This window comes from Pelodiscus sinensis, chromosome 16, assembly GCF_049634645.1.
Source record: "Pelodiscus sinensis isolate JC-2024 chromosome 16, ASM4963464v1, whole genome shotgun sequence".
NCBI classification, from domain to species: domain Eukaryota; kingdom Metazoa; phylum Chordata; order Testudines; family Trionychidae; genus Pelodiscus; species Pelodiscus sinensis.
Genome location: NC_134726.1, coordinates 31,945,690 through 31,970,741, shown reverse-complemented (window position 1 = coordinate 31,970,741; position 25,052 = coordinate 31,945,690). Strand labels below are relative to the sequence as shown.

Sequence of the window (25,052 nt, the reverse complement as noted above, 5' to 3'; positions counted from 1 at the left end):
AAAGAGACAATGCCTTGTGGGCTCCCCCTCACCCCCTTTTTCAAAGAGTCAAAGGGAAGCAGTGTATCAAGTTATATACTGGTTTAGAGGAAGTGGTAAATATAGGCATTGGGTAAGTTTTTTTTCCCCTTCATTTTTTGTGTTTAAAATGCAACGTTCTGACATGAGGCAATGCAAACTGCTCTTAGCCAGATAATCCTCTCTAATGCACTGCCAACCTCAAGGCATGCATTAAGATTCGACAATCACCTTACATGGCCATATGGACAGTTATTCATAACTGCTTCTGAGTTATCAGGGACTCAAAAGAACTCCAGCAAGTATGACCAGTCCCACATTACTTTTTAAAGTCTTTGGAGAAGCTGGTCCATGCTCTCTGTGCTGCTAAACAATCTGCATCCTCCAGTCATCATAATAAACTAGAATTGTATACACCATGCTAAGGTCATTGTCTCACTTGTCCTCTTAGACTCTAGCTCAACATTAATTATGTTTCAACTCCATTATGTGGTCTCCATCCCATATCATAGATACTTTGAGCTAATGCTATTTGAGGTGGTGCTCAGTGCAAGCCTCAAAGCATTACAGATAATCCAAGTCATTTAATTTGCCTTTAGCAAACCAAGTCTGAGCTGATAATGAGAAGACTTTCAGTTTTAATTTGCTACTATTAATCTTTGTTAACTGCTAAGACAGACAGGACTAATCACTCTGGAAATAATCACTGAGACAAGTCTCCCTCATCTAAAATTACTACTTTCCATGACCAGGCTTTTCTTTCAGAAGTCTGGATGGAAAGAGCTTTTAGATGAGAAGATTAACTTCATCCTCTTGATATAGGGCATATTAAAGGTGTTTTCCTTTCCTATGGACTCACTACTGATTAGATCATTAACAAGAAGCCAAACTACAAACACATTCTGTATCTTTTATTTCTAGCAGACAATTTACATAAAATTCCCCTTTTAAGTTAGTGATCCATAACGTCCTGCAATATACTACTAATGGAGCAGCTTTGGTAAAGAATGGAATGAAACAACCAATCAAAATGAAAAAGACAATCACAGCTGATTTTGAAACCAACACATTTCACCAAATACGTATTTTAAAGAAAATCTGCCAAGCCATATCTTCTCAGTGCTTCCAAATGTTCCAGCTTGCTCATCCCTTTTCAGGTCTGTGCGGTTGCTGGAGCGGCATGCTGTCAAGCAGTCTGTCATGCTAGATAACGGAGATCCATCTTTACATGATTCGTAGACCTTGAATAGAGGACTCTAAGGTCTTGAGAGAGAAAAATGTTTATCAGTAACTACTACACTATTTTGTATTGAACACAGTTAACTCCTACAGCAAAACTAAGTGACAGAACAAAACAGATGAAACATGAGCTGGATCTCGTTCCCTAACTTGGTCCCTACATGGGTTGGGGCTGGCACATGCTACCAGATTATAAATTAACCAACAGTTCTCTTGCAAAAAGCATGTAAAGTGAAGCCTCAGAGTTATGAACACCTGAGTTACACACTGACTGGTCAACAACACAGCATCTGGTTCCAAATGAGGAATCAGGCAGCTAAAGAGACCCCCCCCCAAAAAAGGAAAAATTACAGTCTTGCGTTAAACATAAATTACTAAAAAATAAAAGGAACATTATGCATCTTACAGCTTCAAAACTGTATTAAGTCAATGTTCAGCTGTAAATTTTTGAAAGAACCACCATGCTTTGTTCGCAACTGAACAGCCTCCATTCCAGATGTGCTCATAACTCAGATTCTACTGTATCCCAGAGCTCCACAGGAGAGCCAGTGGAGCTAGAGAGACACCTGCTGGCCAATCTACAGCAACACATGCATGGCCTCGAGGAAAGTGTGGGAGATACTTTGCACAGAGAATATAGGGTGCCCATAGGCATGCATATGGAAAAAATGGCTCTCACAAAGATGGGTCCCTAGATCCTTGACACAGCCCAATGATGGTTGGGTTTTTAGCACCATGTAGGCCACTGTGCCATAGGAGTGCCAAGCTGTAGCGTATGAAGTCTTGCGCTAGAATTTTAAACAATAAATTCCAGTTTCTAGGGTGACTGACCTCATTTGTTTGCTGACATTTAAAGGTCAGCCTGGAATCATTTAAACCCATTTAGGCTTTTCATTTGAGCCTCCATGTATTTTGGACCTCAGGTTAGATGCTTTTTTTGCTATTTAAAAAATAATAGTCTCTGCAGAGTATGGGTGCTGCCCAGACAGTAAGCTCAGTGCATAGGGCCTGGAGAAAGAATACAACAGTGGCCCAGACGCACAAAAGTATTTAGGCTCCTTTTAGTATTTAGGCTTGATTTCAATGGAAGTTAGAAGCCTAAGTACCTTTGTAGACCTGAGCCAGAGTTCCTTTCATTGCTCCAGTGAGGATTCTGGTCTCGTTAGTCAGCATGGTTGTGGCTTAAAAAAAGGAGGAAGAAGAGGATTAACAGGATTCCTACAGGGACCTGAGTGATCCCATTAAAAAATTAGTCTGGATTAGTACCATCTGGTAATCAAATATATCTGATTATGTTGAGTCAGATCTGTCGAGTCAGATCTGTCCTCTTTAGAGAGTTCACTAACAGTCCTATATATCTAGCATCTAGACAAGAGATGGGCAATAATTTTTGGGGGAGATGCAGGATTTGGATAGAGGTTGGGTGCAGAAGGGAGCTAGGGGTAAAGGACTGGGATACAGGAAGGGTTGTGGAGTCTAAGAAGGAGTTTGGATAAAGGAGAGGGTTGTGACCTGGGGCAGGGGATTAGGGTACAGGGTCTTGGAGGGGGTATGGTTACAGGAGTGGGAGTACAGAGGATTTGGACTACATGGGGTAGGAGGTTACAGAGGCCAGAGGGTTGGAGGGAGGGGGGCTGGCGTGCCAGAGGCAGGCTCTGGCCAGCAGGCACTTACTGGATGGCTCCTGGCCAGCAGCCCAGCAGATTCCTTAGCCAGGCTCTCTGCCTACCAGGCTCTCGCAAGCTGCTCAGAGCAGCTTGCAGCAGGGGCCCCACATGTACTTATCTGAAGGCTGTGAGCCTGAGGGAAGGGGGGAGGGTGGCCAATGGGAGCTGCAAGATTGTGCTAGAGGCAGGGGTAGCACCCGAAGCCTACCCTCACCCGCACCCTCCTGGGCTTGCGGCATCCAGAGATGCACATGACCCCAGTGTCAGCTTTTTTGAGCAGGTGCAGGGGGTGGAGCAGGCAGGGAAACTAGCTGAGGCTCCCACTGGGCCGTGGACCAGATCTGGCTGCTTGACAGGCCGGATATAGCTCTTGGGCCATATTTTGCCCTCCTCCCCCCGCATCTAGATTCTCAAATGCTAACCCAATTTACATTAGGGCTGTATATCAGGTTCTGATGTCCAGATATGAACACATCACATACAGCTCACAAGGATAAGATTTTTCATGGCTATTTTTAGAAAAAAGCCAATCATGGGCAACAAACAAAAATTCACGGATGCCTGGAACCTCTTCCTGACTTTTACTAGAAAAGCTGAGACAAAAATAGGGAATTGGATATCCAACACCCACTCTTGCGGCTCAGGACAGCTGGATGCTGCAGGGGTCTCACTGCGTGCAGAGGCCAGTGCTCCAGAACTGGCGGCTGAGACTTGTGGGGACCGCTCAGGGGGCTAGGAATTGTGGGACCCTCAACCACTTCTTAGAACTCTAGGTCTCTCACTACCTGTGATGGCTTGGAGCTCCAGGGGCCATCCTCCATGTCTGGGAGCTCCTTGTGGTTGGAAGCTGTGGGGGAGGAGGAAAGGCACGGCCGAGTTTTCTGGTGCTACCTGGCTGACAGCTTCAGCCCTGCAGCCCAGGGGCTGAAGCATGAAGTATCACGGAGGTTTTTGGAAGTCAGATTCCATGTCTTCAATGACCTCCGTGACATAATCGTAGCCTTACGCATAAGCAAAGTAGTAAATTCATACCTTGAAATCCCAGATGGTCATTGCTCCATCAATGCCAGTGGTGCAGAACTTGCGACAATCTCGCTTGTCTATCTCATAAATAGACACTTGGCTGAAAACAGAGAGTGCCAGCATAAGTGAGAAGAATACCAGAGAAGCACAAGTAGGAGACATGATTAAATATACTTTGAAGCACTGGCTATTACAGGCTTTGTAAGAACTGCAGAATGTTCAATCCCTATTCTCCCAAAGAGTGACATGATTGTAATGCGGGTCTTCTGCCCAATTTTCAGCATGCCACTTGAGAAACAACACCACAAATATCACATTTGGAGGGTGCTGGAGAACCTGCCTGAAACCCCTCCATCTTTCATTAGCTGAGTTAGCAAGTGAAGACTTCAAAACACAACCCCAGCTCATGCACCTTCAAGGAGTAAGAATGGCAAAGTGGTTCTGTCAATGTAAGAAGTTTGGAGAGATTCTCCAAGGCAGATCGGGAAGGTCATACAGCACCATCATAAAAAGCTTACAATTTAAAGTGACAAAAACTCTACTTTAGAAGCGTTAGTGTATTTTGTGCACATGGAGTACTGGGACAAACACACAGTAGGAATATCTCATATGATTAACTTGTATTCACTCATTCCAGAAGAGTACTAAATACTGACATGAATTTTTAAATGTGAGGGTTGAAGGAGAATTAGTTTTTCAGGTGAATTCTGCTCACTGGATTTAGTGATTCTGAGAAGTGTTCCTGGTCCAATTTACGGTATCAAGTCCTAGTTACACGTCTGCTCAGGTCTGAATTATGGAACACATTAATGTGACTTTACTCAGAAGTAAAGGGAGATGAGAATAATTAACATTGATAGTTATGTTGTTAGGTTTCAGATAAACCTAGACCAACTGAACCTAGGCCAATTAAATCTCTTTATTCAGGGCATCAGAGAACTGCCCAAGAGGTCTGGAAGAAATTCCATATCTCCCTTTCCAAAAGCCAACATCAATGCACAGAACTGCTAAATTGGTCAGGTGCCTGGGGTAGAGCCATCCTGTCCATAGGATGGTTCAGGGCCCTATGGCAGCTGCCCCAAGAGGGACTCTCCCCTGTATTGATGCTAGCCTGTGGGGTGTAGGGCTGCCGTCTATGGGGATTACCTGGAAGGCCTGGCGTAAGCAGCAGCAGGGTTTGGGCCCCCCCCCCCCACTCAGCACAACGGCAGGAACTGCAGGCAGCAGAGCAATCCAGCAGCCTGCTCTGCTCCCCTGCCGTCTCCCAGCTGAGTCACTCCACTTCACTGTGGGAACAGGAAGCTGAAGGTCCCGGCCCCTGCCCCACTCCCAGCGCACCACAGGAGCAGAATGGAATGGACTGGGGCCGAGGCGCTCAGCTCCCCACTGTTACAGGAAAGTGGAACGACCCAGCTGGGAAACGGCAGCAGAGTGGAAAACTCCATTTGGTGAGGGGAGGAGGGAAGGCAACCCCTGCTGCCGCCCTGTGCCACGCTCCCCTGTTAACTCCCTGGATCACATCTCTCAGGGAAGGGGGCAGGGCCTGGGACAGAAGGAAGGGTTTCTCCAGCGCCTACATCCCCCTAGGGATGGCCCTGGCCTGGAGCAAGGCATTCCTGCCTCTCTATGAAACACGAATAAGCAACTGTCAGTGAGAGGTTAAGTTTTCTGAAAAGGCAAATCCAAGGTTGAAGGGTTTCAGATATATCCTGCACAACATTAGGTGACAAGGACAGTTCCCTTGTACACGCCCTCAGTGCTCGGGCACTCACGTGATGCTGTTTTGATGCAGTGTCTCCAAAGTAGTGTTACGATCCTCTGTAGTGGCTCTCTTGTCCATGTTGCGGAAGCGCTCCATGGCAGAAATATTGCGCTGGATGCTCTGCTTTGGAATGTCTAGTTTGGAAACGAAGGTCAGCGAGCCACGATCATCACAGTTAAAGAGCATTGGACAGCAATCATGGCCCTGCAACAGTACATCAGTAAGGCAAACACACAAGTAGCTAATTAAGTGCAGCACCTTTGCTTTTTATACCTCATGCTGCTGCAGAACAGCTCATGCTGGTGCTTGTGAAGAGGTATTTTATTATTGCTAGCTTCATAATGCATGTGTTATCCTCTCACTGAAGCACAACAATCTACAAGAGGGAAGAAGTGACACTTACGGCTGCCACCACGCTGTTCTCAGAGACAAATGACACACTCAGGAATGGGAGGAACTCTGTTTTCAGCTGTGAAACCCTAAACACAAGAACAATTGTTAAAGAGGAGCCTCACTGAAACCTCTTAGCTTTTGTTCCAATAGAATACAACAAAAGGGCCCATTCTCACATAGAGCTACTAATACAAAAGCTAGTGTAGTCCAATCACTATAATATGCTGCTTTCAAGTGACCCAAGTAGATTGGGACTTAAGAAAGTAATTATAGCTTAGTGCAAATGCCCGGTGGGATCTATTTTTACTTTAAATCCTGTGCCATGCCTCCAAGAAATTAAGGAAGAAACAATAGCTACTATTTTCCAGTTAATGGATAGGAGCTGGAGCAGCTCCCTTCCTGCCCTGCATAGGGCCCACCAGAGCAGCCCGTCTATGGTGGGCCTAACTGTCCTCCCCACTGCAGGTTACAGGCTGTATCCCCAGGAGCCAGCTGCGGAGCCCGCAGTGGCTCCCCTCAGGGGAGATAGCTTCACTGCCACAGCGAACCCTCCTCCCTAGGAGTGGCTTCAGAAGCAGCCCTGGCCTTGCTCCTGGGGAGGCTTCGCCGTGAGCTCTGCAATGTAAAGTTTATTTAAGCTTTATACTGCAGAGCCTGCAGTGCGAGTAACCACTATAATTATTAGCGGTTACACAGTTACATTTTAAAACGTATTTTTACATCCCTAACATTTATACAAATCCTACAGTATTTTATACTGTGCTACTGAGTAGGCAGCAGATGGAGTCAATATTAACTAGAAAACTATCCTGGCTTTACTCTTGCCTTTCAGAGTATTTGTTACAGGAGCAGTGACACACATTGAAATAAATTCATTCCAGCAATACTGATATTTACCAATTTGGGCCTTTTCTGCTGGAGAAAACAAAAAGTTAGGTTCTCTAAAGTTACAAAGATAATGTCAAACACTCCAGTTCTTGAGGCACGTGGAAGCCTTCTTTTAAGAGAGAATAATTGGATATTTATATTAATGTTAAGTGATCTCATCATTCAAGTTATTATAACAATACCAAGGAAATTAAGAGACAGGCTAGGATTTCAAAGATGGCCCTAGAGCATGGGTTCCCAAACTGGGGGGGGGGGGCGTGTCCCCCTGGGGGGGCATGAAGAAATTCCAGGGGGGGGTGCGAGGTGACACCCTTCCACCTTCCCCCGCCTCTAAATCCCTAAGTTTTGCTGCTATTTTTGTTTGTCCACTCTGGTCAGTTCCTTTTTTTTGCTTTTTTTGGGAGGGAGGGGGGGAGAGTTTTTCAAAAAATCAAAAAGGGGGCGGGATGCCAAAAAGTTTGGGAACCACTTCCCTAGAGAGATCATTAAATAATAGATGATCTAGCCAGGTATACATTCTGCACTTGTCACGAGATCAGTCTCTCTCAAACACAGCTCTGCTCAAATGGCTCCCTCCTTTCCCCACATTCCTAGAACAGTGTCACCTTTCCCCATTCCTAACAGAAGAGAGGTTGTACTTCTGTACTATGTTTAAGTCAGGAGAAGAGGTGGTGGTGGGAACACAGGAGAAGGTAGTGAAATATGTCTATCATGGTTGGAGGATAGAATTAAAAACCTTGCAACAAGAAAGATGGTAAAGAGGACAGGTGTGGTATTGAAAATTCATGGACTAAAGAGCTTATTCTCCAGTCCCTAGTTAACACTATTAAATCAGGGGCTAGATGGGCAAAAGAACCGGGCATACTCTCAGAGAAGTCTCCCCCAGCTATTCAACCGAAGAACGTAGCTTTCTACTAGCAGAAGGAAATTTACAAAAACAGTTTTCAAAAACCATTACTTTACTCCATATTTGTCTTATTTACCCAACACTCCCAAGAGCCAAGGGTCTCAGACACAAGTCTTCTAAACTTTAAATGGATTGCTTGTACCCAAGCACAACATTCCATGTGCCATGCTTGCCCTTCCCCTCCTAGCATTAGAGTTAATAAATACAACGAATACAAGAAAAAAAAAAAAACACGTACATCATATTTTTTGAAGCATCAGCAACGGACACAGTGCTATCATGGCTGACCCAGGCTAGGCGGTTACCACTGGCAGAAAAACTGACACTATGCACCCATCCACCACTTCCAGTGCCGCCAAACTCTGACATCAACTGCCCAAAGGGCATCTTTGAGCCCCATGGTGTGCTGGCTGGCTTTTCATCCACTTCTTTAATGTAAGCAGAAAACACTCTGCAAATAAAAAAAAGAGATACCATAATGATAATGGACAGAAAAGTCAGACACTAACTGTGTAAAAAGCTTACATCAGAGTCACCAGGACATACGCTATGTTAATTATGCCATGGTAAGGTGCCATCTTTTAAGTCTCCTTTGACAGCAGACTTCTGTGAGCCTTTGGAAAACATCAACATCACTATGCACAAAATGTACATGGGTTCTTCTTGCAAATGCAACCTTCTCTCTTTCATTTCCATAGCCAGCCTCTGGCCAAAAGGAATGTTGAACTTAAATTCTCTACTGCATTAAGGATTTTGTTCCTTTCACAGCACTAGCAACCCTTACAATCAACCAGAAAGTTAGCAGAGAATCTGAAAAGTGTGATATGTAACAGTCAGCTAACACAATCCTTACAAAGATACCCATTCTCTAATTTGAGAGCTTTAAAGAGAGATTATCACATTTTGGCTAACTGCTGAAAGAATACATCAAAACGTATTAAACTGCCACTACTTCTCTGCATTTCTTTTTCCGGCAGTGCTATTTATCAAAATGTGTTAAATAAAAGTCTCTCCCTATAATCATGGATTCTTTTGTGTGATTCAGGAGTGGCACAACATGGCATAAAGGCTACCATGGAAATTATGACGATGTCACAGATATAGGCTTAACAGTAAGGCTGTGTCTACATTGGCACCCTTTTCCGTAAAAGGGATGCTAATGAGACACTTCGGAATTGCAAATGCCGCGGGAGATTTAAATATCCCCCGCGGCATTTGCATGAACATGGCTGCCGCTTTTTTCCGGCTCGGGGTTTTGCCGGAGAAAAGCGCCAGTCTAGACGGGATCTTGCGGAAAATAAGCCCTTTTCCGGAAGATCCCTTATTCCTTGAAAGTAGGAATAAGGGATCTTGCGGAAAATAAGCCCTTTTCCGGAAGATCCCTTATTCCTTGAAAGTAGGAATAAGGGATCTTCCGGAAAAGGACTTATTTTCCGCAAGATCCCGTCTAGACTGGCGCTTTTCTCCGGCAAAACCCCGAGCCGGAAAAAAGCGGCAGCCATGTTCATGCAAATGCCGCGGGGGATATTTAAATCTCCCGCGGCATTTGCAATTCCGAAGTGTCTCATTAGCATCCCTTTTACGGAAAAGGGTGCCAGTGTAGACACAGCCGAACAGTTTATTCACTGAAAAAGACGGACAAGCCACTTAGACTGTTCTTGCTTTTGAATCACACCATAGTACAAATAATGAAATATAACAGCAGCAGTGGTTAAATGATCATGCTCAAGGTAAAAAAAATAAGAAGATTTTTTTTAAGTGAGCTTATGGTAACATTTTTAAAACCCTGCATGTGTGTAGCACATTGTTCAACATACAGCTGAAGAATACACAGTTTTCAGTAAAGCTGACAAATACAGAACAGGGGAAAAAAAGGCCAGAGGCATGTAGTCTAGACGTAGCCTAAAACAGAAGCTGGCAAAAGGACTGTGCTGCTGTTGGTAGGTTTAAATTTAAAGAGACCTTTACAAGAATCCGGAAGGACAGCTTAGGTAATATATGGAAATAGGACATCATATGTTAGAAGCAGCAGAGTCTTTGATACAAGTCAAAAATAAATCAGTCCCAAATAGCAAGAGGACTGGGAGGTGACTGGTGATGAAAGAAAGCCTTTCATTTGCTAAATTTTTTTTAAGCCATTCAATTTTAGAACTAATGCCATTTCTCTGCTTGAAAGTCTTTACAATCAAAGAGTACTAGAATATGGCCTATATTTCTAGTGACACTGCTCTAGCTACTGTATAAAAAGCTCCCCTACACGGTGTTCGTAGCTAACTTTATCTCTCGAGTATAAAGGAAGAGGCCCTATGGCTTATCAAGGCCAGACATCTTAAATCCTATTTAATAACCATCAGGCAACAGCTCCTCTGGCCCTGGATTTTTATCAGCATGTCTCCCTGCTTATTTGAAGTGATGTACACTGCTAGCTACTACTGATTTTGTCCATTAAATAGCTAGTTCTGAAAAGAAGGTATCAGAGGAGATATGCTACAAGCCCAATTGTCTTTATAACCTTTGGTATATAACTGAACATTTGCTTGAAAATAGAATTCCATAAAGCTAAATTCACCCTTCAGCAGAGAAAGACTGTTCTTTTAAACATCCAGAAGCAGTTTTATTGCCTCCCAGTAACCTAAGAAACTTGGAAATGTGAACTGAGGTGGACACTTCCTCTGCTGTACCTACATAAACACCTTTTCCTCTCTCTGTGGAGAGTTATAATAGTTATTAAATGGTCCATCTTGCAATGAAAACTTTAAATAAAAAAATGCCTCCTAAATATGATAAAAGGATCCACATGTAATTTCCAGAGGAATTAAATGAAGGGCAGAGTAAGTTTTCCAGCAGGAAGTGCTTGAAACAATAATGTTAATTTTCCATGTTTTGTTAATAATGTTAATTTTCCTGTTCTAATGAAATTCTGGGAAGTTGATTCAATCCATGATTGATAATTCCTTTCATATCTATATCTTGAGATTCTTCAATAAGGGATGATTACACAGAACAAGGTGTTATAAGGTAATTCGTTCCAATTTCTTGAGAGAGTCATAAGAAAAACCCAGTGATAGCCTCTCCATATAACAGATATTGGAAAAAAATACCAGGACCAAAAAAAAAAAAAAAAAAGATACAAATCCACGGAAATTTCCAAAGTGCTTTAAAAACCTATACAGAAGGAACCTTTTACACACAACTCAAATGACCTCTCATCTGGAGAGGTGAAAGAATACTTTACAAAAAAGGCAATTGTTTAGGGCAGGAAATGAAGATGTATACCCTACCCAATTTAAACAAACTGGGATGTGGTCAGAATTGCTCTCCTCATGTGAAAAATGCCATGAGATCAAATAATCAGATGCCTTTGACTTCAGATTTATACTTTAGAGTAGGGAATGTAATGTGTGACCCTAGAATTTATTTTAATAGACAGAGGCTATTAGACCTTATTTTAAACTTGAGTAATTCACCTGTAGCATATCACAAAACTCTACACTTATTTTAAGTACAAGGAAAATGTTCACTGTTGTGCAAAATAAAAGTGTTCAAAATTTAAAAAAACAGTAAAATAATCATGTACAAAATTACCTATCTGGGTCCAGAACTTGAAAGCTGATCCAAATGGATGAACCCGTGCACTGTACCTTTAATTAGATCCTGCACAGCATCCATCTACACTGAGCAACTACCAACTCTTCCAATCCCAGTCTGCTTCAGATAAAAGCTGGTGCTGGATTAGGGATGTTTATTAGTTAATTACCCACAATTTGAGTAGTTGATCTAATTTTCATCCACTACTTGATTAGTCGATAAGGGGGGAAATTGCAGAGCCACAGCAGGGTTAGCTCCTGGCCCAGGAGCTAATCCCACTGTGGCTTTGACTTTTAAATGTATTAAGAGCCACCAGGCAGCTCTTAATACATTTAAAAAGCAGAGACATGGGGCGGGGCAGGACCAAGGGAGGACGAGAAGTGAGCTGGAACAGCTGATTCCCAGCTCGTGCCAGTCTCCCCCCCCACTATGTCTTTGTCTCTTTTGCCCCCCCGAGACAGTGGGGGGGGGGGAATCTGCATTTAAGTTGGCTCCCCCCAGCACCAGCTCTTGCTCCCCCCTACTTTTGCTGCCTCTCTCGGATAGAGGCAGCAAGGTGTGGGGGGAAACAACCAGTCCAGTCACTACTTGACTACCTGTTAAGCATATGCTTATTGGGTAGTCAACCAGTTGATTACATCCCTATGCTGGATAGCTTTTCATTTCATGAAGAGCAGCAAAGAGCTGACCAACAGGTACCTGCACACCTGAAGCAGTATTAGTAAGTAACAACTACTTTATGAAAGCAACAATGACTTTCTAGTGGATACATGCTAAAAATCCCAAGTCCCGTGTACATGTATAGTGGCACAGAGTTTACAGTCTTGCAAGGCTATATTTCTATTTTTCTAAATACACTAGAGGACTGCACCCGCTGCTTACTATGCTCACAACCCCTCTCTCTCTGGCAGCTTCCATGGCCAGAGAGCGTGATGGCATCATTCTGTCGTCCAGCACAAAAAATTTTTTTTTTTTTAAATAGAGAGAGAGAGAGATAGATTGATTAATTAAGATGTGATGGGCTGCTATTTTGACAAGGTTCACAGGAGTTACACACGGACTCACTTAAACCAGTAACCCAAATCAACTCCCAAATGCTTTAGTTACTCTCACCTGCATTTGAAGTCACAGGAGCCTGCAGCCAGCAAGACATTATTAGGGTGCCAGTCCAGACTTAGGACAGTGGAGCGAATAGGCTTTTTAATGTGTTTGCTCACCCACCTAAAACAATAGGAAATAAAACTTATTTATTGAGAACCATTTGCTTTCCATTAAAGTGCCAAATATCCTGCAGCATAGGACTCAAACACATCAAACCTCAGTGCAAGTGCCTGGGAACATTCTAACTTCGCAACACAACTGACACATGTAAAGGAAGAGAGTAAAGTACACATGGACCATTAATCATCATTACTGTTAAATATGCCCCTAAATTCTCACCAGAAATTGTTCTAGACATCATGAAACTCCAGCCCACTATCATTCTACAGTGACAGAACATTACAATGCAACTCTTGTAATAGGCATATATACTTTACTTTTCAATTAGTACCACATGGGTTTTTAAAACACTGACCAGCCAAACTGTTTAGAAAAGAACTCAACTAGTTATTTCCCCGTTGTGTCTTCCTTCTACCTTATTCCATCTACTTGAGGTTTTGTAAATTCATTTCAGAAACTACTGATGATTGCAACCCCTCCAATATAATTCATGAATCTCAAGTTGCTATGACCTCTGTCAGCCAGGCATCAATAACTATTATTTTGAGCAGACACACATCTGGGTCCTGTGCTTTTGAAATCAATTTTTGAAAACACTTCAATATACTACATTGACCACTACTCTGACCTTGAACTCATTAACTTGATTTTGATGTTATAATCTATCCCTTTTATATGCCCCAAGAACAGGAGAACATTAATGAATCATAACAGAGTTCTGAATGCTTTTTAGCAGAAAGCTTTAAAATATTGTCTGCAGCTTATCAACTTTTCTGTTCTTTATATTTTATGGTAAAATGTACGAAAGGTATATAAACTTGCATGGAAATTTTCACAGGTTATTTAGGTTACAAAATACAAGTGAAATGCTGCATTTAAACAACCTACAACAGCAATAGCAAAATAAAGCTTTTTCTATCTAAATATTGTGACATGGGTGCAAGTTCTTAGCCTATAACTGAGAAAAAAGATTATCTAAATATGGAAGATTATGTAAATAAGGACCATTCAAGTTCATGTTTGCAAATCTATCTTACTTCTTGTTCACTCAAATGCTGTGACTATGACGTAGTATAATGTTAATGAAAAGTATTAGGTGTCTCAGATCTTGTAACAGAAATACTAATGGTTATATATTGCTAAATGCTATTGAGTTCAAGCATGGTCATCCTCTCCATTTCTGAGCACCTGGTAGACCACTTGTTTCTTTACAAACCAAACAGCACAGATTTGTTTTGAATGTTTTAATAGTTTTTCTTTCAGAAATTTTGTTATTTTGTTTTATCCATGCCAGGGGTGCTACTCTCTCCAGTTTAGCCACAACACTCTCCCTACACCATATAACGGAGTGGTGAGGCTAAACCTCAACAGTGCCATGATCTTTTTATATTTGCAAAAGATATGGGGCTTTCGTTCTGAAGCTCTCTACTTGTGGTGTCCAACCAGTTCTGAAGGGGCACACTATCCACACCCAACCGGCCAAATAATCGCATGTGCTAGCGTGTTAGACGCCACGGCTCTATACAACATTTACTAAACAACTTCAGAATCTTGACTTAGTATTGAGATGGTTTGTGCGTCAATGACAAGTAAGCCATTCCATTAAAAACCCTATTCAGTAAATGAGCAAACTCCCAGGTAATGGTCAGTTATGAAAAATGCAGGCACTTTCAAAAGAGGTAAGAGAAGTTAAGAATATCAAATATTTGAGAAAATCCATTAAATCTGCCAGAAATCAGGTAGAGGAGGAGAGTACAAATAAAAGGTCTAAACAGACATATAGTAGAACCTCAGAGTTACAAATATTGGAATTGAAAACTAACCAGTCAACCACACACACAATTTAGAACCAGAAGTACACAGACAGCAGCAGAGACACATTAAAAAAAGCAAATCTAGTACAATACTGTGTAAATGTGTACTAAAAAAAAAAAAAGTTAAAATCTGACACGGTAAGGAAACTTTCTGTGCTCATTTCATTATGTTTAAAGGAACATTTTTCTTCTGTGTAGTAGTTTCAAAGTGGTATTAAAATCGATTTTCAATTGTAAACTTTTGAAAAAACACACGTAACACTTTGTTTAGAGTTACAAATATTTCAGAGTTATGAACAACCTCCATTCCAGAGGTATTTTTAACTGAGGTTCTACTGTAAGGCTGCGTCTAGACTGGCATGATTTTCTGGAAATTTTTAACGGAAAAGTTTTTCCATTAAAAGTATTTCCGCAAAAGCGAGTCTAGATTGGCAAGGATGCTTTTGTGCAAAAGCATCCGTGGCCAGTCTAGATGCGATTTTGCGCAAGAAAGCCCCGATCAACATTTTAGCCATCAGGGCTTTTTTGCGCAAAACAATCTTCCCTGTCTACACTGGCCCTCTTGAGCAAGTATTCTTGCACAAGAGGGCTTTTTCCCGAGCGGGAGCGTGAAAGTATTTGCGCAAGAAGCACTGATTTTGTACATTACAAAGTTAGTGCTCTTACACAAATTCAAGCGGCCAGTGTAGACAGCTGGCAAGGTTTTGCGCAAAAGCATCTGCTTTTGCGCAAAATCTTGCCAGTCTAGACACACCCTAAGTGTTGGAAATACATTTTCAGGGCACCATCCAATAATTTAGATATTAAACTGTTAATATTAATGAGAACTGAATGACTAAATCACATGCATGACATGTACCCTTTATAGCTTAGAAATTCTGAGAAAACTTCAATAAAAAAGATAAAAACTCAGCAATTAAAGCACATTTATGGTGCACTAACTCCATTTTAAAAATACACTATGGAATACAGAAACAAGACAAGGTATTGCCTCTTGGAATTGCCTTAATGGAAATTATTAAACTGCTCACCAGTCATTTTCAGACTCAAAGTAGCACACTGATATGAGTCGAGCTCCACTTCCTACAGCAAATTTATTCTCCAAAGGAGACCACTTTACAAAGGTGGCCGCACGATTAATTCTCAGAATCACTAGAGTTGGCTTCCACACGCCGTCTTTCTGACTCCAGACGTAGGCATTACGGTCTGCACCACAAGTTACAATGCGATCGCTCTTGGGAGCCCAATCAATACCTGCAATTTAGACCTTGTATTAACAGCTTTTTTTTTTCCTTGTGAATCCCCGTTTACTGTACAGCAACCCAGAATGGAGACATCAGCTATTGCTCTTTGCTATGAAGACATATCAATTATGTCCAACCACCATTCATTCTTCAGTCACCATTGTGAACATTTACTGCTCCTGACTTCCAATAAAATCTATTAGTAAGAGGGATTTGGAGAGGGAACACAGACTGAGAGAAGGAAGACAGCTTTGAAAACTTGACCACTTGTCATTGAATGGCTACTGCTCTCTTCTTCCACCCCCTCTTCTGGTTCCCACATCTGATTATAATTTTGATACCTAAGAAGCAATACTTCCATAACTTTGCCCAAACCTCTAGTACAGTTATGTACTTTGCTGCTGCCAGGCTACACTGTCATTATATGTAAAACATTAGACCACAGTGGTTTTTAGAAATGTCCGAAAGAATGAAGCTATTGGTTTTTATGTAGGGACACAATGCTTATGTCTGTGTCATGCCTACTTAAGTTGCGACACCAGCCAAAAATAAAACAAGATCAAGGTAAAGAAGCAAATTAATATCAGAAAAAAAATAGTATAAAACATCCTTTTGACAAGCTTGCCACAGCTTTCCTTCCTTCCTTTGCAATGATGGATGTTTTTAACTGGAAATATTCAGAGCAGAGTAATTTCTTATCTTCTTTCCTCAGCATCTTTCTTTGAGTCAGTCTGCAATCAGTCTCCCTTGCCACAAAAATATATTTAGACCTTCCTTAACAGCACTACTCCAGTGCCTTAAAAAAAAAGATTCCTTGAGCATACTGATTGAAAAAACAGCATGAAAGCTACAAAAATAGAATTCAAGTGGAAAAATGTCTAATATTTTTAGATCCAAGGTTTATTCTACAATTCATCTCTGGTTCCTTGAGGCTTCTCTCCATTAGAGTGGGCTGATATCAGCACGCAATACTGCTGGATAAGGCAAATGTTGATTTTAACTAGTTTCTCAGTTAGAGAATAGAATCCTTTTCAAAAAAGGAACAAGTAATTTTGTTTAAAAGGCTAATGAGGGACAATCCCATTTTATACATAATACTTGGTTGACTCATTGGGGCATTCTTACCATTTCTATAATTTAGTTCTGGATACTGCCACTTAGTTGAGCTTTTGTACTGAAACCAGGGACCTGTGAATTCCAAGACTCCACAAAAGTGGAATTTACCCCAGAATTGTGCATCAGTATCTAAGCTTTAGTTGACAAAGTTTTCTAACTATAATGGCTGCAAAGAAAGTGTTAAAATGTAAAATGAGTAAAACAAGTGGTATGTCTTCTTGGATCTGTACATAGCTTGAAACAATAAGACAGATGCGAACAGTATCATTTATATCCAATGTGTTAAAAGTGAGCACTGTAAACCTATACATCTCCCAGGATGCCAAAATACTCAATTTACTGTTATCCAGCCATCAAAACTTATACAGCCGCTCCCTGAGTTACGACCACCTCCACTTACGACCATCCGCACTTATGACCAAAGCGGTCGTAAATGCGGATACAAGTTACGAATGGCGATCCGTGCTTACGAACCATGTAACTCTATGGGATCCGAGTTACAAACATTTCGAGTTACGGACCAAGTATTGGTCCGTAACTTGTTCGTAACTTGGGGAGCGGCAGTAACATCTAGTTTTCCTCACTAACAACTTCAGTACAAAACTGCATTGTCAATACAGAAGTATGAGACAATAAAAACTGTAAATGCAAAGACAGCACAAAATAAACTGATGTTAATATTTAAAATACTATTTTCGTATATTAATTTTATAATTAACCGCCCCCAATTTTTAAAACTAAGCTCAACTGTAGAAGAATTTCTTTTTTGGAGAAAAAAATCAAGAACTTGATGCAGAAATGAACTTTACCTTTTCCCAGAATACAATACAAAACAGTTTTACCAGTGGTTCTTTTTCTTCCTTTTCATGTTTTACCTTATAAAACAAAATCCTTAAGACCCTGTTCTATCACCAGGGTTTATGAAGGCAACCCACTGCTCTTTACACAAAGACAAGCTATGGGAGACATACTTTGTATTACAAGCATAGGGAAGAGGAAAAAGGAAAAGATTAACCAATGCCAACTTGTTTAAATACATAGTGCTTGCTTAACCCACAATGTATCTATTGATATGAAAAGCCAGATACCAGGATAGCAGAGTCCTATATATTTTCTGAAGCTTGCTTGCTAAAACTAGCTGCTAAAATGGAATGGCAAATATGATCAGAGAAAAATGACAAAATTGGCTTATTTGAAAAGCTATTTATTGCTAGTTCGTTAAAGATTTTTTTTTAAAGTCACAGGAACAGGATACATCCTTACATCCTTGAATTTTAGTATGGTAGCTACTCAACGAGTGCTTGGAAGTCAATGCTTTGTTTCCCCAAATTTGCTTTATGGGGCCCAGGAATGCGCCACAAAGCTCTCCATAAAGTGAGATTGCCAGCCTATAAAAAGTTTGAAAAAAAATTAACACAACGAATAGTTGTGCAGCACCCTAGAGACTAAAAAAAAGGTAGATGGTATCATGAGCTTTCGTGGACACAACCCACTTCTTCAGATGAATGGAGTTCAAGGGGTCCAGTTTTCAAATAAATAGCACAGAGAGGGGATGGGGGGAGGGGAAGAGAGAAGGGAAAAAAGGGGGAAAGAAATGATCAATTAGAGTGTCCATGCTAAATGAAGCTGATAAAAGCGCTTAGTACCCACTCAAAAAACCAAACAAAGGGTACTTAATGTCATTAGGATGTGGAATGTAGTGGGCCATCCAGCCAATGTCTTTGTTTAGACTTCTGTTGTAGGAATCAAACTTGTAAATTAAATTAAGTTCTGTAGCTTCCCTGTGGAGCTGGCTTTTGAAATAATACAGTGACTGAGATCCATTAACAAGTGCTTGGGCACTCCATATAAAAAGGTTGGATCATCTACTCATTACAGATTTCTTACTCTGTTTCTCAGACTATTTCTTAAAAGCAATTTGAATCACTTTCTATTACTAGGTTATGAGACTGGGCATATCCACTTACCTGTAATGTGTCCATTGTGTTCCTTTAGTTCATGAGCTTTTACCCACTGGTTTCCGCTCTTCTTATAGATGTGAACTTCATGATTATTAGGGCTAATGGCAATTTCTGGCAAAGGGAATACATTAATATTCAACATTGTCTCCACCTGTGTACGCATTTTGAAACTGAAAAATACAAACTTGATTTGGAAAAAGATGCTGGTCTAAAGCTTGTGTCATAAAAACAATCTCATTAGGAATGCAGACTCTGGACTAAAAAGATTAAAGCCAAGTATACACTACAGGAGAAGGTCGGGTTAAGGTATACAATTCCAGCTACATAAAAAGATGTAGCTGTGCTGACGTACCTTAAGCCGAGCGTCAGCGCCATCCTCAGAGCAGTAGATTGACAGTCCCTTACTCCTTGATATTGCAAGGAGTACCAGTGCTGACGGGGGCATCCTCAGCATTCAATTTAGCGGGTCTTTACTAGACCCGCTAAATTGAACACCAGAAGATCAACTGCCGCACCATCAATCTTCCCAAAAGTGGAAACATGGCCTTATTCCCAAAGTCCAGAATGTATTCTAGGACATTTCTTATCTGGAGAAGCTCTGAAGAACTTTTAGTATTCCACATTCTCGAAATATGAAAAATAGATTCTGAAGGTTATAATTCAAAATGTATGGGGAGATCCTAGAGTACAAAAAAGGCTGGATTTGGGACATGGAAAAGAAGGTCAAGAGAGGACAATGGGCAAGTCATGATGCCCACATAAATCAAGTTTTTGCTTTCAAGCATCTCCACTAAACAGTTCTTGCACATCAAAACTCCTTACCTGCAATTTGGAAGACTCAATATTGTAGCATGTTTTGTACTTTTTACGGGATAGCTCAATAAATAGCACTAAGGTACTTGATAATGTTGTGTTGTACTAGATTGTTTTCTCTTTTACAAAGTTCTGGGTCACCTTTCTATAAATATGTGGTTCTACAGCATGTGCAAAATACCAATCAAAGGGGAAAAGTTAATGCATATGGGGACTTACGAGTACGATCTCTGTTCCAGGCATGGCAGGTGATTGGTTCTAGTAAAAATTGATGTAGAGACATTCTGAATAAAGGATATTCTTAGTGTTTTAAACAATGAAAAAGCTGAAAGGAATAAGAGTTGAAAATCAATGCACAATTACAAAAAGGTATAATCTTAGACATTACTACTAGGGCTGTTTATCTAATCAGGTTGGACCTTCTTGGTCCAGCACCCTGGTGACCTGACGGGTCCCAGATGAGGGATTTTGCCAGACCAGAGGAGGTCATTTCTGGCCCTCCTAGCCCTGGCCTGGCTGCCAGCCATAGCCTGTCGCCAACCTTGCTGGCCCCAACAGGCTTCCTGGTTCCACTGGGCAGCCCTGCTGGGGCATGCTGGGCTTTCCATCCCTGCACTGCCCTGCTAGCCCGCAGGGATCCCAGCCACCACCCCTCCACTGGGACTCTAGTCCTGGAACATCCATGGTCCAGCAGAACAGATGTTGCCAGACCAGAGTATTCCAGTTTAGAGAGGCTCAACCTGTACTACAACTTATTTGCACATCATCATAACTAGCTGAACAAGAGTATTCATAAGTGACCTAGAGATGGGGTAAACAGTGAAGTGGCAAAATTTGCAGATCTTACCAAACCGCTCAAACTTAAACAACAAATAATCTTGTAGCACTTTAGAGACTAACAAAAATGTAGATGGTCTCTAAGGTGCTGCAAGACTATTGTTTAAGTTTTTCCAGTTACAGACTAACACAGCTACTCCTCTGAAACTTTCAAACTGCTCAATATAGTTAAGTCCAAAGCAAAACGTGAAGAACTTCAAAAGGATCTCACAAAAGAAGGTAACTGGCAACAAAATGAGAGATAAATTTTAATGCTGATTAAATATGAATTAATGCATATTGGAAAACATAATCCAACCATACATATAAAACAATGGGAACTAATTTAGCTGTTGCCACTCAGAGATCTTGGAGTCATTGTGGATAGTTCTCTGAAATCATCCACTGAATGTGCAGCACCAGTCAAAAGAGCAAACAGAATGTTAGGAATCATTAAGAAAGGGATAGAGAATAAAACGAAGAATATCTTATTGCCTCTATATAAATCCATGGTATGCCCACATCCTGAATACTGCATGCAGATGTGGTTGCCTCATCTCAGAAAAAGATATCTTGGCATTGAAAAAAGTTCAGAAAAGGGCAACAAAAAGGAGCTAAATTAGGGGGTATGGAACGGCTGTCATATGAGAGATTAATAAAACTGGAACTTTTTAGCTTAGAATAGAGGAGACTAAGGGGGTATATGGTAGAGGTCTATACAATTATGACTGTGTGGAGAAAGTAAATAAGGAAAGATTATTTACTTGTTCCCATGACAAGAACTAGAGATCAACAAATCAAATTAATATATAGCTGGTTCAAAACAATAACAAAGTATTTCTTCACACAATGCACAGTCAACCTCTTTGCCACAGGATGTTGTGAAGACCAGGACTTTACAGTGTTCAAAAAAGAACAAGATAAATTCATGGAGGATAGGGCCATCAATGGCTATTAGCCAGGATGGGCAGGAATAGTGTCCCTAACCTCTGTTCCTCAGAAGCTGGAAAAGGGCAACTTGATGATTACCTGTTCTGTCTTCCGACAGCAGCCAATGCCAGATACCCCAAAGGAAATAAATATGATACTGGGCTAGATGTACCTTTGGTCTCACCTAGTATGGCCATTCTTAGGTTCCTATGTAAGAGTATAGGTGGCTACTCATGAATTTATAAAGCACCTATGGCATACAGACTGATTTTGACTTGTAATTCTTAATACAGCTAATTGCAAATTAGCTCATCTTCAGGGCTTGACAAACGGCGGCAAAAGCCACTCGCCAGCCCCTCACTGCAATTACTTTGTGGGTAATTGACTAATCAAATAGTCGATGCATTTTGCATCAACTATTTGACTAGTCGATAGGGTGTCTTCGCCTTTGACTTGTAGAAACAGCCCTATGGCTGTTGCTATACTTGAAAGGCGAAAGTGCCACTGAAGCCTGGGATCAGCTGGGGACTCCCCGCTGACCCCAGACTCCGTGTGGCACTGCTGCTTTGAAACACTGCAGGAGCCCGGCATCAGGCTCATCCCAGTGTTTCAAAGCGGCAGCGGCAGCACCAGCACCTCATGGAGCCCAGGGATCCCAGGTTCCTTGCGGCGGGCTGCTGCTTTGAAGCGCTGTGGGACACAGGTGACAAGTTGCTCCTGGAGTGTCAGCATCGCATGGAGCCCAGGATCAGCTGGGGAGTCAGGCCACACCTGGCATTTTAAAGCAGCAGCATGGCATGGAGCCTGGGGTCTGGCCCCAGGCTCCATGCGACACTGCCGCTTTGAAGTACCGCCTTTTGTCCCCCATCCTTGCTGCCTCTTTCTGATAGAGGGAGCAAAGGGGGGAAGGAGGGAGTGACTAGTCCTTCACATGCCTACCTGGAATGTGTCATTTTAACATTAATGCTCACACACATTCCACAGCAAACTGTCTATTGACACATTTGTTATGTGATAAAATTATTCACTTCATTAATTCCAAAAATAAATTATAATTAACTGTAAATTTTTTAATTAAATATTTTTTTCTATGAAAACTGGACAAAATCAACAGCATAAAATATTCTACTGTTTAAGTACATGATTTATTTAAAAAGGTAATGTTCCATAATTTGCAACTGCATTAAAACTTGCCCTTGACTTCTGCCCTTGACTTCTGCAACTGAAGTTGTATTAGAGAGTTACCACACTGCTGTATAATATAATCTTAGACTTTATACATTCCACATGCACAGCCATCAAAAGTATAATGACGCTGTAGCATAAATGGGTGGAATATAACACTGCAACAGATGAAAATCACCTGTAGTTATCAAAATGCATACAGCTCACTACATCTAATTTATATTTGCCATTTGGATATTACATTTCATATCCAAAGATTAATTTTTGATAGTTCTGGAGAATGTTTTTTCCCTACATGCATCTAAAAGAAAAAAAAGCAGTGATATCATTCCAAGACACTCACACCCATTATAGTCTGAAATTACAACATATCCAAGTATGGATATGTTAGCAGAGGGTGGAGATTGCATCTGAATTCCTACCTTGCTTTGCAAACAGGAAATGAATAGAACCCAACAGAAACTGGGAAGTGAATGGAAGATGAGCAACTCCTTACTAAGTTTAGCAAATGGAATTACAATAGTTAACACTATACAGCATTCCAACAGCACAAATACTTTGGAGACTTTCTTTCTAAATTTAAGTACTGTACCCATGTTTGTTTATCACCATACTTGAAGAAAAAGTGCATTATGAGAAAAAAAACAATATTTAAACTTTTAACCAAAGACAAAGTCATAATTTTAACTGACACTTGATCTCCATAGCTTGTTCTTCTAACATCCATATTCTAATAAAGCACACAACTATTATTGGAGAGGCTTTATGAAGTCCTACCACAGGGCGAGATCACCACCTTCTCCTTAATTAAAAGGGATCCAAGTTATCTCCCACCTTGGACAGGCACAATGAGATTCCATTTGTTAATCTATACAAAATGTCTGCAATTTTTTGATCATGTTCTTGTTTTAGTGCATGCCAACACACAGTAGCAGTAAATTTCCATATACAGGAAAAACTGAAGAGCGGTTAAACCAACAGGATTGCTCAGCCCTTTCTACTCTTTCAGAAATAAAAAGCAGAAAAGTTTCCAAAAATAATGAGTATACTTATTTCAAAACACTGTTTCTAGCACAATCCTGATAATGTTCCCCAGCATGTAGTTCTTCTGTGGAAAAAGTAACATCTAGCCCACAGATTTTACTTCTAAGCTTCAGACTACACATCAGGTTGGTATGAAAAAATAGATGCTCAAATACAAAAACAGTTCTAGTTCACCTTAGAAAAACTCCCCCAAACACAGTATTAACTTAAAATGCCCATTCAGTGAATCAAGAGAAAAGGTATCATCCATTCTTTCCAAATAACTAGATTTCTCTGGCACAATAATCGTATTCATAAGACAGACATTGGATCACCTGTATTAGTGACAAGCATTCTGTATTGGATGACCAACTAATCACAAGAGAAAGCAATGCTGGGAGAAAATATTCTCAAAGAATACTTCTCACCAATATTTGATAACTATAATATCCTCTTCCTAACTTTCAACTTATAGGAGAGTCAAGAACAATTCAATACAAATTCAATTCAATAAAATGTTTTAATCATACTCTTCCTAATCACCAAAGAGCTCACTGAAGGACAAAGACACTAATCCACATTTTAGTGAAGTTGGCACTTTGATATTACTGATAGGTGTTTAGTGCAGTTCTCAACCACCAATTAAGGATGTTAAAATGAGGTTATCCAGCTATTTGTATAGTCGATACAAATTCTATCGAATATCCAATTAGTCGATAGGACTGCTCTGCAGAGCCACAGCAGGGGTAGCTTCAGGAGCAGGCTCAAGCCGGGACTGAGCAGTCCTGGCTCGTGCTGACTCCAGGAGCCACCTGTGCTGTAGCTCTGCATTTTAAATGTAGTAAGAGCTGTCAGGCTCTTACTACATTTAAAATGCAGAGGCACAACAATCAGCAAAAGCCAGTATTGCTCGGTCTCGGCTCACACTGAGCCCAGCAGCCCTGTCTGCTGCAAACAGGGCCTAGTGTTGATGTAGCCTCCGTTCGTGGTGGACAAGGCTGGCTGTCACAAATAGAGGCTGCTCTGGCACCAACCCCTGTTTGTGGCAGCCAGAGCTGATAGAGGCAACAAGGGGGAGTAGGTGGCACCCTGGAGATGGCGCTGAGGGGAACCGGTGGCATCCCCAGAACTGGCTCCTGTTCTCCCCCTTTGCTGCCTCTCATAAAGGCAGCCACAGTGGGAACCGGTGCACCCCCCAGCACCGGCTCCTGTTCCCCCCCTTGCTGCCTTTCTATGACAGAGGCAGCAAGGGGGAGTGGAAGCAACTATATTTATTGGATAGTCGACTACTAATCGCTTACATCCCTATTACCAATACTTTTAATACCAATACCTGCCTGTCAGACTAATTTGAGAATCCCCCACAGGAAATATATCACCCTAGTTAACCTTGTTATCTAGGCACTTGGCCTCAGATAGCTACTGAATATAACTGCAGAGTAAT

The 25,052-nt window shown here is 41.3% G+C and overlaps 1 protein-coding gene across 3 annotated transcripts in view; it reads right to left on the bottom strand.

Annotated features, from left to right (window-relative positions):
* Nucleotides 1–914: 914 nt before the first annotated feature.
* Nucleotides 915–25,052, bottom strand: part of ARPC1A (actin related protein 2/3 complex subunit 1A) — a 27,444-nt gene continuing 3,306 nt past the window's right edge. For 2 of the 3 annotated variants that reach the window (XM_075899682.1, XM_075899681.1), the window contains exons 2-11: nt 19,874–19,979; nt 18,848–18,952; nt 15,552–15,774; nt 12,599–12,706; nt 8,136–8,348; nt 6,113–6,188; nt 5,720–5,913; nt 3,957–4,047; nt 3,710–3,771; nt 915–1,281 (exon numbers count right to left, since the gene is read on the bottom strand). In XM_075899682.1, coding sequence (XP_075755797.1) covers nt 1,275–1,281; nt 3,710–3,771; nt 3,957–4,047; nt 5,720–5,913; nt 6,113–6,188; nt 8,136–8,348; nt 12,599–12,706; nt 15,552–15,774; nt 18,848–18,952; nt 19,874–19,937 — 1,143 coding nt within the window. In that variant the 5' untranslated portion in view covers nt 19,938–19,979 and the 3' untranslated portion in view covers nt 915–1,274. The remainder of the gene's footprint in view (nt 1,282–3,709; nt 3,772–3,956; nt 4,048–5,719; nt 5,914–6,112; nt 6,189–8,135; nt 8,349–12,598; nt 12,707–15,551; nt 15,775–18,847; nt 18,953–19,873; nt 19,980–25,052) is intronic. The other variant, XM_075899683.1, reaches the window with a different exon arrangement.